We start from the raw sequence: 15047 nt of genomic DNA on the forward strand, positions 1-15047 counted from the left end.
GAACCAGAGGTTGTACAGAGTTTCAGGGAGAGCATAAGGGAACAATTGACAGGAATGGGGGAAAGAAATACAGTAGAAGAAGAATGGGTAGCTCTGAGGGATGAAGTAGTGAAGGCAGCAGAGGATCAAGTAGGTAAAAAGACGAGAGCTAATAGAAATCCTTGGGTAACAGAAGAAATATTGAATTTAATTGATGAAGGGAGAAAATATAAAAATGCAGTAAATGAAGCAGGCAAAAAGGAATACAAACATCTCAAAAATGAGATCGACAGGAAGTGCAAAATGGCTAAGCAGGGATGGCTAGAGGAAAAATGTAAGGATGTAGAGGCTTGTCTCACTAGGGGTAAGATAGATACTGCCTACAGGAAAATTAAAGAGACCTTTGGAGAGAAGAGAACCACTTGTATGAATATCAAGAGCTCAGATGGCAACCCAGTTCTAAGCAAAGAAGGGAAGGCAGAAAGGTGGAAGGAGTATATAGAGGGTTTATACAAGGGCGATGTACTTGAGGACAATATTATGGAAATGGAAGAGGATGTAGATGAAGATGAAATGGGAGATAAGATACTGCGTGAAGAGTTTGACAGAGCACTGAAAGACCTGAGTCGAAACAAGGCCCCGGGAGTAGACAACATTCCATTAGAACTACTGATGGCCTTGGGAGAGCCAGTCATGACAAAACTCTACAATCTGGCGAGCAAGATGTATGAGACAGGCAAAATACCCACAGACTTCAAGAAGAATATAATAATTCCAATCCCAAAGAAAGCAGGTGTTGACAGATGTGAAAATTACCGAACTATCAGTTTAATAAGTCACAGCTGCAAAATACTAACGCGAATTCTTTACAGACGAATGCAAAAACTGGTAGAAGCGGACCTCGGGGAAGATCAGTTTGGATTCCGTAGAAATGTTGGAACACGTGAGGCAATACTAACCTTACAACTTATCTTAGAAGAAAGATTAAGAAAAGGCAAACCTACGTTTCTAGCATTTGTAGACTTAGAGAAAGCTTTTGACAATGTTAACTGGAATACTCTCTTTCAAATTCTGAAGGTGGCAGGGGTAAAATACAGGGAGCGAAAGGCTATTTACAATTTGTACAGAAACCAGGTGGCAGTTATAAGAGTCGAGGGGCATGAAAGGGGAGCAGTGGTTGGGAAAGGAGTGAGACAGGGTTGTAGCCTCTCGCCGATGTTATTCAATCTGTATATTTGAGCAAGCAGTAAAGGAAACAAAAGAAAAATTCGGAGTAGGTATTAAAATTCATGGAGAAGAAGTAAAAACTTCGAGGTTCGCCGATGACATTGTAATTCTGTCAGAGACAGCAAAGGACTTGGAAGAGCAGTTGAACGGAATGGACAGTGTCTTGAAAGGAGGGTATAAGATGAACATCAACAAAAGCAAAACGAGGATAATGGAATGTAGTCAAATTAAATCGAGTGATGCTGAGGGGATTAGATTAGGAAATGAGACACTTAAAGTAGTAAAGGAGTTTTGCTATTTGGGGAGTAAAATAATTGATGATGGTCGAAGTAGAGAGGATATAAAATGTAGACTGGCAATGGCAAGGAAAGCGTTTCTGAAGAAGAGAAATTTGTTAACATCGAGTATAGATTTAAGTGTCAGGAAGTCGTTTCTGAAAGTATTTGTATGGAGTGTAGCCATGTATGGAAGTGAAACATGGACGATAACCAGTTTGGACAAGAAGAGTATAGAAGCTTTTGAAATGTGGTGCTACAGAAGAATGCTGAAGATAAGGTGGGTAGATCATGTAACTAATGAGGAGGTATTGAATAGGATTGGGGAGAAGAGAAGTTTGTGGCACAACTTGACTAGAAGAAGGGATCAGTTGGTAGGACATGTTTCGAGGCATCAAGGGATCACAAATTTAGCATTGGAGGGCAGCGTTGAGGGTAAAAATCGTAGAGGGAGACCAAGAGATGAATACACTAAGCAGATTCAGAAGGATGTAGGTTGCAGTAGGTACTGGGAGATGAAGAAGCTTGCACAGGATAGAGTAGCATGGAGAGCTGCATCAAACCAGTCTCAGGACTGAAGACCACAACAACAACAACAAACAAGGTAATAAATGTGTAATACAACTACTATAATACTTACTTACAATGAACACATTACTGCACTAAAATGGTGTGGAAGTTAGATTGTACTTACACGCACACACACACACAAACACACACACACACATATTTACAATGAACACTGCACTGAAATTGTGCAGAAGTTATATTGTACTTATATATACAAATCAGTTGGTTTTACTGAAAAATTCATCAATGGAGTAGAAGGAGTTGGCTACCAATAAATCCTTTAGACTTCTCTTATACTGAATTTCATTGGTTGTTAAGCTTTTTATAGCTGCCGGCAAGTTATTGAAAATGTGTGTTCCTGAATAATGCACACCTTTTTGTACAAGACTAAGTGACTTTAAATCCTTGTGAAGATTATTCTTATTTCTAGTAATGATTCCATGAATTGTGCTGTTAGTTTGAAAAAGTGATATATTTTTAATGACAAATTTCATTAAGGAATAAATATATTGGGAAGCAGTAGTTAGTATCCCTAGTTCCCTAAACAGGCTTCTGCAGGATGTTCTTGAGTTCACACCACATATAACTCTTACTGCACGTTTTTGTGCCCGGAAAACTTTAGCTTGGCTTGATGAATTACCCCCAAAAATAATCCCATATGACATTATGGAATGAAAGTAAGCATAGTATGCCAGCTTTTTCATTTTTATATCCCCTATGTCTGACACAATTCGCATTGCAAATAGAGATCTGTTAAGACACTTTAGCAGTTCTGTTGTGTGCTCCTCCCAGATGAATTTATTATCAAGCTGTAATCCCAAGAATTTAACACTGTCCACTTCTTGTATCTGCTTGTCATCGTATGTTAGGCATATACTCGTGGGACACCCCTTACAAGTTCTGAACTGCATGTAGTGTGTTTTTTCAAAGTTTAGTGACAAATATTTTATTAGCTGATCTTTCTAAGACCACACTTGATTTGCTATTTATTGCAATGTTTGTATCATTGGCAAACAAAATTAACTTGGCATCTGGTAATGTCATTGATATACACAAGAAAAAGTAAGGGCCCTAAAATGGACTCTTGTGGGGCCCCACATGTAATTAGTTCCCAGTTGGATGATGCCTGATAGCTTGATACAGGTCTCTTTCCTAATAACACCCTTTGTTTCCTGCCAGAGACGTAAGATTTGAACCATTTTGCAGCATTTCCTATTACACTATAATATTATAATTTATTTAAAATGATATTGTGATTTACACAGTCAAATGCCTTTGACAGATCACAAAATATACCAGTAGCATGCAATTTTTTGTCTAATGAATTAAGCACATTTTCACTGTAAGTGTAGATAGCCTTCTCAATATCAGAACCCTTTAGAAATTCGAACTGTGACTTTGACAGTATATTATTCGAGATAAGATGGTTATAGAGCTGATTGTACATTACTTTTTCTAAAATTTTTGAGGATGCTGGCAACAGTGAAATTGGACGGAAATTTGATGCTATTTCTTTATCTCCCTGCTGCCGTTGGGTAAGCAGCTGCCAGCAGCAAGTCGTATACTCCTAGCTTACTTATTTGTTATGTAGTTTAATTCTTAATTTCTTTGCATGTTTTTGGGTACTTGCATTGTTTAATTCATAAATTTTGGGCGTATTATAGTATTTGAGAGTTCTAGCATTGCGCTTTAGTACCTGAATAGTGTAAAATCGCGTAGTCTCCTTCTCCTGCCGAGCAGTGTGTCAGCAGTGCGGAAGTAGCAGCATTACTGCATTTACTAGGCAACCTTGTATTTTAATAACCATTTAAATTTTGTGTCAAATTGTTTGTGCTCTGTAGATTAGTTAAGATGTTCTTCGCACAACAGTTTTTAGCATGGATAGGGACTGTGACTGCTGTGTTCGGATGCGGGCTGAGTTGGCATCCCTTCGCTCCCAGCTTCAGGCAGTGTTGGCTTCGGTCACGCAGCTTGAAGCTGTTGCAATGATGACCATTGGCAACAGCTTCAAGCTGCGTGACCGAAGCCAACACTGCCTGATCCTGGGAGCGAAGGGATGCCAACTCAGCCCGCATTGCACTGTGGGGGTCCGGATGGGGGTTTGTCGGGGACGGCAAGCTCGTCCCACGCATCCCCCGATCGGACTACGGCTGTGGCTGCCCGGGATACTGCTCACATTGAGGCTGACCCCTCACCCGTGGTAGAGTGGGAGGTCGTCTCAAGGTGTGGCAGGGGGCAAAAGACATTCCGGAGGGCTGAACGGAAGGCCTCTCCAGTTTGTCTGACGAACCGGTTTCAGGCTCTGTCTCCGGCTGATACTGATCTTCGGCCGGATGTGGCTGCTTGTCCTGTTCCAGAGGTTGCCCCCCAGTCTGCAAGATCCGGGCGGTCACAGAGGGTGGGCTTACTGGTAGTTGGGAGCTCCAACGTCAGGCGCGTAATGGGGCCCCTCAGGGATATGGCAGCAAGAGAGGGGAAGAAAACCGATGTGCACTCCATGTGCATACCGGGGGGGGAGTCATTCCTGATGTGGAAAGGGTCCTTCCGGATGCCATGAAGGGTACAGGGTGCACCCATCTGCAGGTGGTTGCTCATGTCGGCACCAATGATGAGTGTCACTATGGATTGGAGGAAATCCTCTCTGGTTTCCAGCGGCTATCTGATTTGCTGAAGACTGCCAGTCTTGCTAGCGGGATGATAGCAGAGCTCACCATCTGCAGCATCGTCGACAGGACTGACTGCGGACCTTTGGTACAGAGCCGAGTGGAGGGTCTGAATCAGAGGCTGAGACGGTTCTGTGACCGTGTGGGCTGCAGATTACTCGACTTGCGCCATAGGGTGGTGGGGTTTCGGGTTCCGCTGGATAGGTCAGGAGTCCACTACACACAGCAGGTGGCTACACGGGTAGCAGGGGTTGTGTGGCGTGGACTGGGCGGTTTTTTAGGTTAGATGGCCTCGGGCAAGTACAGAAAGGGCAACAGCTTCAAAGGGTGCGGGGCAAAGTCAGGACATGCGGGGACCAAGCAGCAATCGGTATTGTAATTGTAAACTGTCGAAGCTGCATCGGTAAAGTATCGGAACTTCAAGCGCTGATAGAAAGCACCGAAGCTGAAATCGTTATAGGTACGGAAAGCTGGCTTAAGCCAGAGATAAACTCTGCTGAAATTTTTACAGAGGCACAGATGGTGTTTAGAAAGGATAGATTGCATGCAACCGGTGGTGGCGTGTTTGCCGCTGTTAGTAGTAGTTTATCCTGTAGTGAAATAGAAGTGGATAGTTCCTGTGAATTATTATGGGTGGAGGTTACACTCAACAACCAATCTAGGTTAATAATTGGCTCCTTTTACTGACCCCCCGACTCAGCAACATTAGTGGCAGAACAACTAAGAGATAATCTGGAATACATTTCACATAAATTTTCTCAGCATGTTATAGTCTTAGGTGGAGATTTCAATTTACCAGATATAGACTGGGACACTCAGATGTTTAGGATGGGTGGTAGGGACAAAGCATCGAGTGACATTATACTGAGTGCATTATCCGAAAATTACCTCGAGCAATTAAACAGAGAACTGACTCGTGGAGATAACATCTTGGACCTACTGATAACAAACAGTCCCGAACTTTTTGACTTTGTAAGCGCAGAACAGGGAATCATTGATCATAAGGCCGTTGCAGCATCCTGAATATGGAAGTAAATAGGAATATAAAAAAAGGGAGGAAGGTTTATCTGTTTAGCAAGAGTAATAGAAGGCAGATTTCAGACTACCTAACAGATCAAACCGAAAATTTCTGTTCCGACACTGACAATGTTGAGTGTTTATGGAAAAAGTTCAAGGCAATCGTAAAATGCGTTTTAGACAGATACGTGCCGAGTAAAACTGTGAGGGATGGGAAAAACCCATTGTGGTTCAACAACAAAGTAAGGAAACTACTGCGAAAGCAAAGAGAGCTTCACTGCAAGTTTAAACGCAGCCAAAACCTCTCAGACAAACAGAAGCTAAACGTTGTCAAAGTTAGCGTAAGGAAGGCTATACGTGAAGCATTCAGTGAATTCAAAAGTAAAATTCTATGTTCCGACTTGACAGAAAATCCTAGGAAGTTCTGGTCTTACGTTAAATCAGTAAGTGGCTCGAAACAGCATATCCAGACACTCCGGGATGATGATGGCATTGAAACAGAGGATGACACGCGTAAAGCTGAAATACTAAACACCTTTTTCCAAAGCTGTTTCACAGAGGAAGACCGCACTGCAGTTCCTTCTCTAAATCCTTGCACAAACGAAAAAATGGCTGACATCGAAATAGGTGTCCAAGGAATAGAAAAGCAACTGGAATTACTCAACAGAGGAAAGTCCACTGGACCTGACGGGATACCCATTCAATTCTACACAGAGTACGCGAAAGAGCTTGCCCCCCTTCTAACAGCCATGTACTGCAAGTCTCTAGAGGAACGGAAGGTTCCAAATGATTGGAAAAGAGCACAGGTAGTCCGAATTTTCAAGAAGGGTCGTCGAGCAGAAGCGCAAAACTATAGACCTATATCTCTGATGTCGATCTGTTGTAGAATTTTAGAACATGTTTTTTGCTCGCGTATCATGTTGTTTCTGGAAACCCAGAATCTACTCTGTAGGAATCAACATAGATTCCGGAAACAGCGATCGTGTGAGACCCAACTTGCTTTATTTGTTCATGACACCCAGAAAATATTAGATACAGGCTCCCAGGTAGATGCTATTTTCCTTGACTTCCGGAAGGCGTTCGATACAGTTTCGCACTGTCGCCTGATAAACAAAGTAAGAGCCTACAGAATATCAGTCCAGCTGTGTGGCTGGGTTGAAGAGTTTTTAGCAAACAGAACACAGCATGTTGTTCTCAATGGAGAGACGTCTACAGACGTTAAGGTAACCTCTGGTGTGCCACAGGGGAGTGTTATGGGACCATTGCTTTTCACAATATATATAAATGACCAAGTAGATAGTGTCGGAAGTTCCATGCGGCTTTTTGCGGATGATGCTGTAGTATACAGAGAAGTTGCAGCATTAGAAAATTGCAGCGAAATGCAGGAAGATCTGCAGCGGATAGGCACTTGGTGCAGGGAGTGGCAACTGACCCTTAACATAGACAAATGTAATGTATTGCGAATACATAGAAAGAAGGATCCCCTATTGTATGATTACATGATAGCGGAACAAACACTGGTAGCAGTTACTTCTGTAAAATATCTGGGAGTATGCGTACAGAATGATTTGAAGTGAAATGATCTTATAAAATTAATTGTTGGTAAGGCGGGTACCAGATTGAGATTCATTGGGAGAGTCCTTAGAAAATGTAGTCCACCAACAAAGGAGGTGGCTTACAAAACACTTGTTTGACCTATACTTGAGTATTGCTCATCAGTGTGGGATCCGTACCAGGTCAGGTTGTCAGAGGAGATAGAGAAGATACAAAGAAGAGCAGTGCGTTTCGTCTCGGGGTTATTTGGTAAGCATGATAGCGTTATGGAGATGTTTAGCAAACTCAAGTGGCAGACTCTGCAAGAAAGGCACTCTGCATCACGGTGTAGCTTGCTGTCCAGGTTTCGAGAGGGTGCATTTCTGGATGAGGTATCAAATATATTGCTTCCCCCTACTTATACCTCCCAGGGAGATCATGAATGTAAAATCAGAGAGATTCGAGCGTGCACGGAGGCTTTCCGGCAGTCGTTCTTCCCGTGAACCATACGCGACTGGAACAGGAATGGGAGGTAATGACAGTGGCACATGAAGTGCCCTCCACCACACACCGTTGGGTGGCTTGCGGAGTATAAATGTAGATGTAGATGTAGAAACAGTGGCTTAACTTCAGCATATTTCAACCATTCATGAAATATTCCACTGATAAACAACTGGTTACACAGATAGCTTGACATGTTACTTAGCTCAGAATCACTTTCTTTAATTAACTTTGTTGATATTTCATCATACCCACTAGATGTTTTTGATTTTAAAGATTTTATGATGGACATTATTTCTGCTGGGGTAGTGAGGGTCAAATTCATATTATGGAAGTTACTTGAAATGTCTGGTCTGAGGTATTCCATAGCAGCATCTACCGAACCTGACAATCCCATCTTTTCAGTAACAGTTATAAAATGTTTGTTAAAAAGTTCTGCAACACTATACACATCTGTCACCAATGTATCATTTACTCTTAATGCCATTTGTTCCTCTTCATGTCTGGTTCTACTGGTCTCCTCCTTCACTGTATCCCATATTGTCTTTATTTTGTTATCTGATATGACTATCTTTTCCTTGTAATATTTTTGCTTTGATGTCCGTAATACAGTCTTTAATATTTTGCAGTATTTCTTGTAATGTGCTATAGCATCAGCATTGGAACTGTTTTGGATTGACATATACAGTTTTCTTTTTGTTTTACAAGATACCCCTATTCCTTGAGTAATCCATGGCTTCTTTGTAGACTTTGCTCTAACCTTGGTAAGAATTGAGAGAAAACAGTGTTCAAATAAGGTAAGCACTTTATTAGCAAAAGTGTTATATTTTTCATTCATGCCATGAGCAGTGTAAACATCAGTCCAGTGAATGTCTCTGAGGAGTGTCCTAAAATAATCAATTTTTGGTTTATTGATTATCTTGTTGAGCTCAGGTTTAACAGATTTTATATCCTGTTCAGTATTAACATTTAACAGAAGGAACTGCACGTCATGGTCTGAGAGGCCATTGACTATTGGTTTTGTAATATAATTTTGTTCATTGGACTTTTCTTTAAAGATATTACCAATGGCTGTTTGTGAGCAATTGGCTACCCTAGTGGGGAACTTTACAGTGGGAATTAAGTTGAATGATAGTGTTACTAACTCAGATAAGTTCTTATTGGGAGAGTCTTTAAGGAAATCTACATTGAAGTCACCAGCAACCACTATTTCTTTGTTTTTGGTTGTTAAATGGACCAGTACAGCTTCAAGGTGGCTTACGAACAGATTAAAGTTATTTGCAGGTGCTCGATATACACTTAATATTATGAAGGATTTTTTGTGAAATTCTACTTCTGTTGCACATGCTTCCATATGCTGTTCTAGGCAAAATTTGTGAATGCCTATGTTCTTAAATTTGTGACAGTTCCTGATGAATGTGGCAACTCCTCCTTTCTCCATTTCTGATCTACAAAAGTGAGATGCTAACATAAACCCCGTAACAGTTACAAGTTCTATACCAGTGGACAACACATGATGGGTTTGAAGGCTCTAATTCATCTATGCAGATAGTTAATTCATTAATTTTATTTCTCAGTCCTTGAATATTTTGATGCAATAAAGATAGCTGACATTTCACATTGACTGAGTTAAAATTGGGTAGAGTTAAAATATCTGCTGCCCGTTGAAAATTCTTAACCAATAGCTGCTTATGCTGATGTAATAAGCTAGAATTATGTTTTTTGGTTTCTTCCTCAAACTGAAGGTTTGTCTCAGTTCTAACCTCTCTTAAAATTTGGTTTCTTTCTGTCCTCCCTACCCTGAAAAAGGGTCTTTTCTGAACCCTGTAACCACTGGTATTTTACCACTCATGACAGTGCCTCCCCCCTTTAACTTTCCTGCTATTTTCCCAGCCAATTTACCCTTCCCCTTCCTGTTGAGGTGAAGGCCATGTCTAGTATAATCCCACCTATTGAGAGAATCAACAGGAACCACACCACTTTGTGACCCTGCACCTGACATAAGCAGCCGTTCCAGCTCCAAATTAACTCTCTTGACAGAAGAGTTCAAATAAGGTCGGTCATGGTGCCCAAGAACAGATACAAACTCAACACTAGTATGCTTCAATGCTGATGCAATGTTTGCCAGGTCACACTCTATACTGTACCCAGGATCTCTGTCAATACTGTTACCTGCCCCACCCACTATAACCATGGTGTCTTCCTTAGTGAAATCTTTGCAAAGTGATCCTAAATCCTCTGTCACCTGCTCCAGACCAGCACTAGGTTTAAAAAAATTGGTGACATGGTATTCTGCGTTTTTTGTAAGGATCACAGAGATAATATATGTCAAATTGGGGCTCATATGGAGTCACATAGATAGTCATTTTTCCCTCACTCTATCTGTGAGTGGAACAGGACTGAGACTAGTAGTGATACAGGGTACAGGATACTCTCTGACATGCACTCTACTATGGTTTGTGGAGTACATATGTAAATGTAGATACATAACATGTATGACTTCCACATTAAATTACGATTTGTGAATTAAAATGTACATTACTATTAGATAATACCAAAATGTTCACTTACTGAATTGATGGAGGTTTACATGTCATTACTTGCCTCTCACTTTTTTAAATATCGTTTTGCCATTTCTTATGTTGGTAATAAACATGTAGTGTTTGTAGGACTGTCCTTTTCTCCAGCTATTCTAGTAAAGGAATGATTGAAGGTTTTCCTGTTTGGCTAACAATTTTCTTATTGTTATGTGTCAGGACGATGTACTCATCTATTTCCTTTCCAATGAGGTCCCCATAGTTCTTACTTTCTTTGTTGCAGTATAGATATTGTTATAATTATACACTCTTTTATCTCTTCAGATATTGTTTCTCAATATAACTTGCTTTAATGTGCATTCAATATTCTTTTTTTCTGGTATGGAGCTCTAATTTCCTTAGGGATCCAGTTGCTTGCAGTCCTCTTACTACCATTTACTTTGGGTAAAGGTGTAAATGTTTCAAAATGCAGTACTAGAGAATTTAAAAATAAGATGAATGTATTATCTACATTCATAGTCTGATAGATGTCTAACAATGACTTCATTATTCATTACATTGATTAATGTCATCCTTGTTGAGGAATCTTCATTTCACTTTTAGTATAATATTTTGGGGATTGCTTCTTTAATATCCATTCTGACACCAATGGAACCTGTGATCACAGAATCCTGGACTTCATACATTTGCTGATACAACATACTTATCCTTGTTAATCATGAGCATATAGGTATTTCAGATTTTGTACATATACCATGTTGTCGAAGTTCCTTATTTTCGAACTATTATGCAACCATGTTTCATATGAACACATTAATAATTATTAATAATAATGAATAAATGTTTACTAAAATGAGAGACACTGAGGATAACACATAAATGTCAAAAGATGTAGGGGTAAAGAATAGAAAAAAGGAATACATTATGTCTTGTGGAAATGGAGTTTTTCAGAACCTAAATGTCATTTGTGAAGATGGGGAAAAAGAATCAGTAAGAGATTCTAACCCTAGAAAGATGACTGTATCACAGTTATGATTGAAACTGTGACAATGGTGCTCTTAGCCTTCATTGCTAGCCCATTTTGGATATTGAATTTCCTTCACCACTGGCATATGAACTCGACACTCTGTGATTTGTATGTGAATGTTGCAGTAAACATTATGGTTACTATACCTTAGAGACTTTAGCTACAATGGCAGGTCATGTGACTTGTACAAGGCACTCCACTTTTTTTAAAAAGAAAGCAACAAAGAAGGAAATAATTCGGTATTGGATACATAACATGCAGTAAATGATAAAGTTGAAGACCCTTAGTTTATCAAAACAGTAAATACAGAGAAGTGAAGTCAGCCACCACTAGACAGGCAAAAGGATCTGTAGTTCACAAAGCAAAATAAAAAACGAATATGTGAAAAAATTGAACTTCACTATCATATGTTCATTTAGTATTCCTTCTTTTGCCCATTTGGCATTACCTCTTATGTCAAAATCTATCTCTGCTGCACTTTAAAGGTAATTGAGTAATTAATATCTTTTTGATAATACTACAATATTTTTAGACTTAAGGCTATCATATAAATGTTGTGTATTGTCCACAAAAATGTAAAATGCCTTACCTCAAAAAAATTTATTGCATAAAATAAAGTCATGTAAATTCCAGAAAACTGCTGAAAGATGAAAAGCACTGACATAATTGCTATTGGCTTATATGCTGTGGGTTTCAGAAATACTTTCAATCCCTGAAAGAAATTTGGAGCTGTTAGTGCTCTCATATCCTGTGATCTGACCATAGCTGCTAGTTGTTTCTTGTGGCTTGTTTTCTGCAACATAAATGGTATTTTGCTGATGTAATTTGAGTTCAGTGTCTGCAGTAACTACTTTTAACATTACACTGTAATTGCAACAACAAATAACTATGTTTCAAACAGCACTTCTCATGTTAGAGAAAAAGTAATATCAAAATAAATTAACAAACAGCCACTAAATTTGAGTTTAAGAGCTAGAGTTTTCATCTTCTGGACAGGGAGTGTGACAACAATCTGGAAAGATGGGAAAAATGAAGGAAGTGGTCTCATGAAACTGAACTTGAAGAGATGTGGAAGCACAACACAAACAGAAGGGCAGGGAGTGGGGAGTGCGGTTTTTAATAGGATAATAACCACCACTAGACAGAGAAAGCATACAAACTAGGAAGAGAGTAGCTTCTGAACAAGACATGTAGGTAGTAATCTAATTTATAGATAAACAGTTGTGTGCAATGAAGTCTTCAGTAGCAGAAATTCTCACAGTAAAAGCAATCATGTTAATTCTCTGTGACACATGCACACAAACATTCTTCTATGTAACTAGTATATACGATTTACTTATTTCTCTGTGGAGTGCTACACATGTATGCTTGTTAGATCTACTGACAGGTCTTACATGATATTTCAGTGAGACATACTGATGGAATGCTAGATCTCTTTCCTGGCATGACTGCTCGTTCTCTGTATCTAGGGCTTGTTGTAATTCTGTTTGTTTTGCTGGAACTTGTTGAAAGATTGGTCCCTGTTCCAAAATATATGACTTGGTTGAACCCAGGTGTTTCTTTAGCAATGTACAAGACCATATGTCCTCAGTTAAAATATCCTAACCCTCAGTAATATTAACAGACTAATTTTTTCTGACCTAGAATTTCATGCTAACAGTAATCCAATCTTCTAGCGACAGTAGTAGATGACTGCTCTGTCTCTAAACTGATGTTCAATTATCTTACCACACATCTGATTCCCATACCCCAGAACTGAAGTCAAGCTTGTGCCTCTCTCCTAAATACTCAACAGTATTCAACACTTTCCTCTACCCTGGGAAAAAGCTGAGTGAGGTGGTGCAGTGGTTAGTATTGTATGTTTGCCAAATAACTACCTTATAGTGGATGCCATTGATGGTGTTAGCATGCTGGTGCTCAAAACATTGCTCCAACACACTCAGAGAGGCTTCCAGAAATACATTGAGCTAAATTTCTGATCTACCCAGCCCAATAAAGTTATTGACACTGTGATCAGTAGGCAGTTTCCTGTTAATATGAAATTTTCAATCCCACACTATTAACAGTCTAATTGTAATGACCACATGTATGTTTTTCATATTCCTGTAGTTCCTATTTGGATGGCTATCCTCTGGCATTCAGTGATTTTGGTTTCTGTTATATATTGTGATTTGGCTCACAAACTGCTCATAGAATTGGCTTAAGTGGGCAAATGGTACTTGATTTTGACTGGCTCATGACTACTTTAAACAGATATATTTGTCACGAACTTGGTGTTCTACCTGCAGAACACGTGATTATGACTTTAATACATGGGTATTGTAAGCAATACTAATGTGGTAGTAAGGCTACCCTCCTGAAGTTTCATGCAATTAGTTTCAGAATGGTAAAATTCAGTGGAATTATGAAAGCAAAATGGGTAGAGAGTTCAGGAAGTTATGGCAAAAACAAAAGTTAATGCATCAGCAGCAGCAACAAAGTCACCAGCAGCAGCCCAGTGATCAGCAGATAGAGTGGCAGTCAGAGATGCCACCATAGCAGCTGAAACATCAACTACACTGCAAATATACCTGCTGCAATACTCGAGGCAGCAGAATATATAAAAAACAACTCCTTCTGCTCCTCTTGCACCTTATAATGAGACTAATGAGATTTACCTCAGTTGCTCTCTGCTGTACTGTCAGGCAAGTAAGATCATAATTTTACACTGCCTGGCAAAAAAGTGAGGCATTCAGAAGCAGAGGAAGAAATGAAATGAAACTTCTCAGGCTCAGAGGGCATGAGATGTTATTTCAATGATTACACAATCAAGTCAAATTAAAAAAGAACTTATTAATTTGAGCCCCACTTATCAGTATGATATTGCACCCTGTCTGGACTGGAAGCATGCATTGATTCTGTTGGGAAGGGCACCTTAAAGCTAGTGTATCCTTTCCTGAGGCAATATGGCTCACAATTGTTGTTACTGGTCTTTGATATCCTGTATACTGTCACTGGGATGGGGTTATGTCAAAGCTTGTCCCACACATGTTCTATCACGAATGGATCTGCGGTCTTGGTGGGTGTTCGAGTATATCAACATCATGCTGACACATGCCATTCCACCACTCTGGTTGAAGAATGACACCACGATACTGTTGCATGAGAGGTAACACACGAAGATACAGGCAAGTTACACTGACATCTGACCATGTCTTCTAGATACTTCACTTTTATTTCCAGCCAGTGTATTTGTGAAAGTACATTGTTGCTTTCTTCAGGAAGCTACTTGCACAAAGCAATTCAGAACTGGAAACCACTCTCAGAACCAAGTAGCTTACCATTTGGTTTGGAACATTGTCTTGGTGACGCTGTCAAAATTACTCAATCTTTTGACCTGACATCAGTGGTGCAAAGAGCATTCATTAACAATATAGCTGTGTCCCAGTATACAGCAATCAGTGTTGTGCGTATTGGTCATCTGGTGATGGCAGTTACTTTACTTGGAACCAAATAACAGCACCAGTAGCCTTGTTATTTTTGGTAACCACTTTCTGTTTCAGCCACAAATTCATTTTCAAGTTATGGGTCTAGCATTGTTTGAGCCCCAGAAAGCAGTACCATATGATATAATTGAATGCAATAGAAGAGGAGGAGGAGGAGGAGGAGGAGGAGGAGGAGGAGATTAGTATTTAACATCCCCTCAACATCACGGCCATTAGAGACAGAGAACAAAGTC

At 39.8% G+C, this 15047-nt stretch overlaps 1 protein-coding gene across 1 annotated transcript in view; it reads right to left on the minus strand.

Annotated features, from left to right (window-relative positions):
- The window catches only part of LOC124555442 (facilitated trehalose transporter Tret1-like), a 190624-nt gene that overhangs the window by 18151 nt on the left and 157426 nt on the right, over positions 1-15047 (minus strand). Inside the window, exon 7 of the mRNA XM_047129352.1 lies at positions 11919-12122. Coding sequence (XP_046985308.1) covers positions 11919-12122 — 204 coding nt within the window. The remainder of the gene's footprint in view (positions 1-11918; positions 12123-15047) is intronic.

The sequence above is a fragment of the Schistocerca americana genome, chromosome X (genome assembly GCF_021461395.2).
Source record: "Schistocerca americana isolate TAMUIC-IGC-003095 chromosome X, iqSchAmer2.1, whole genome shotgun sequence".
Taxonomy (NCBI): Eukaryota; Metazoa; Arthropoda; class Insecta; order Orthoptera; family Acrididae; genus Schistocerca; species Schistocerca americana.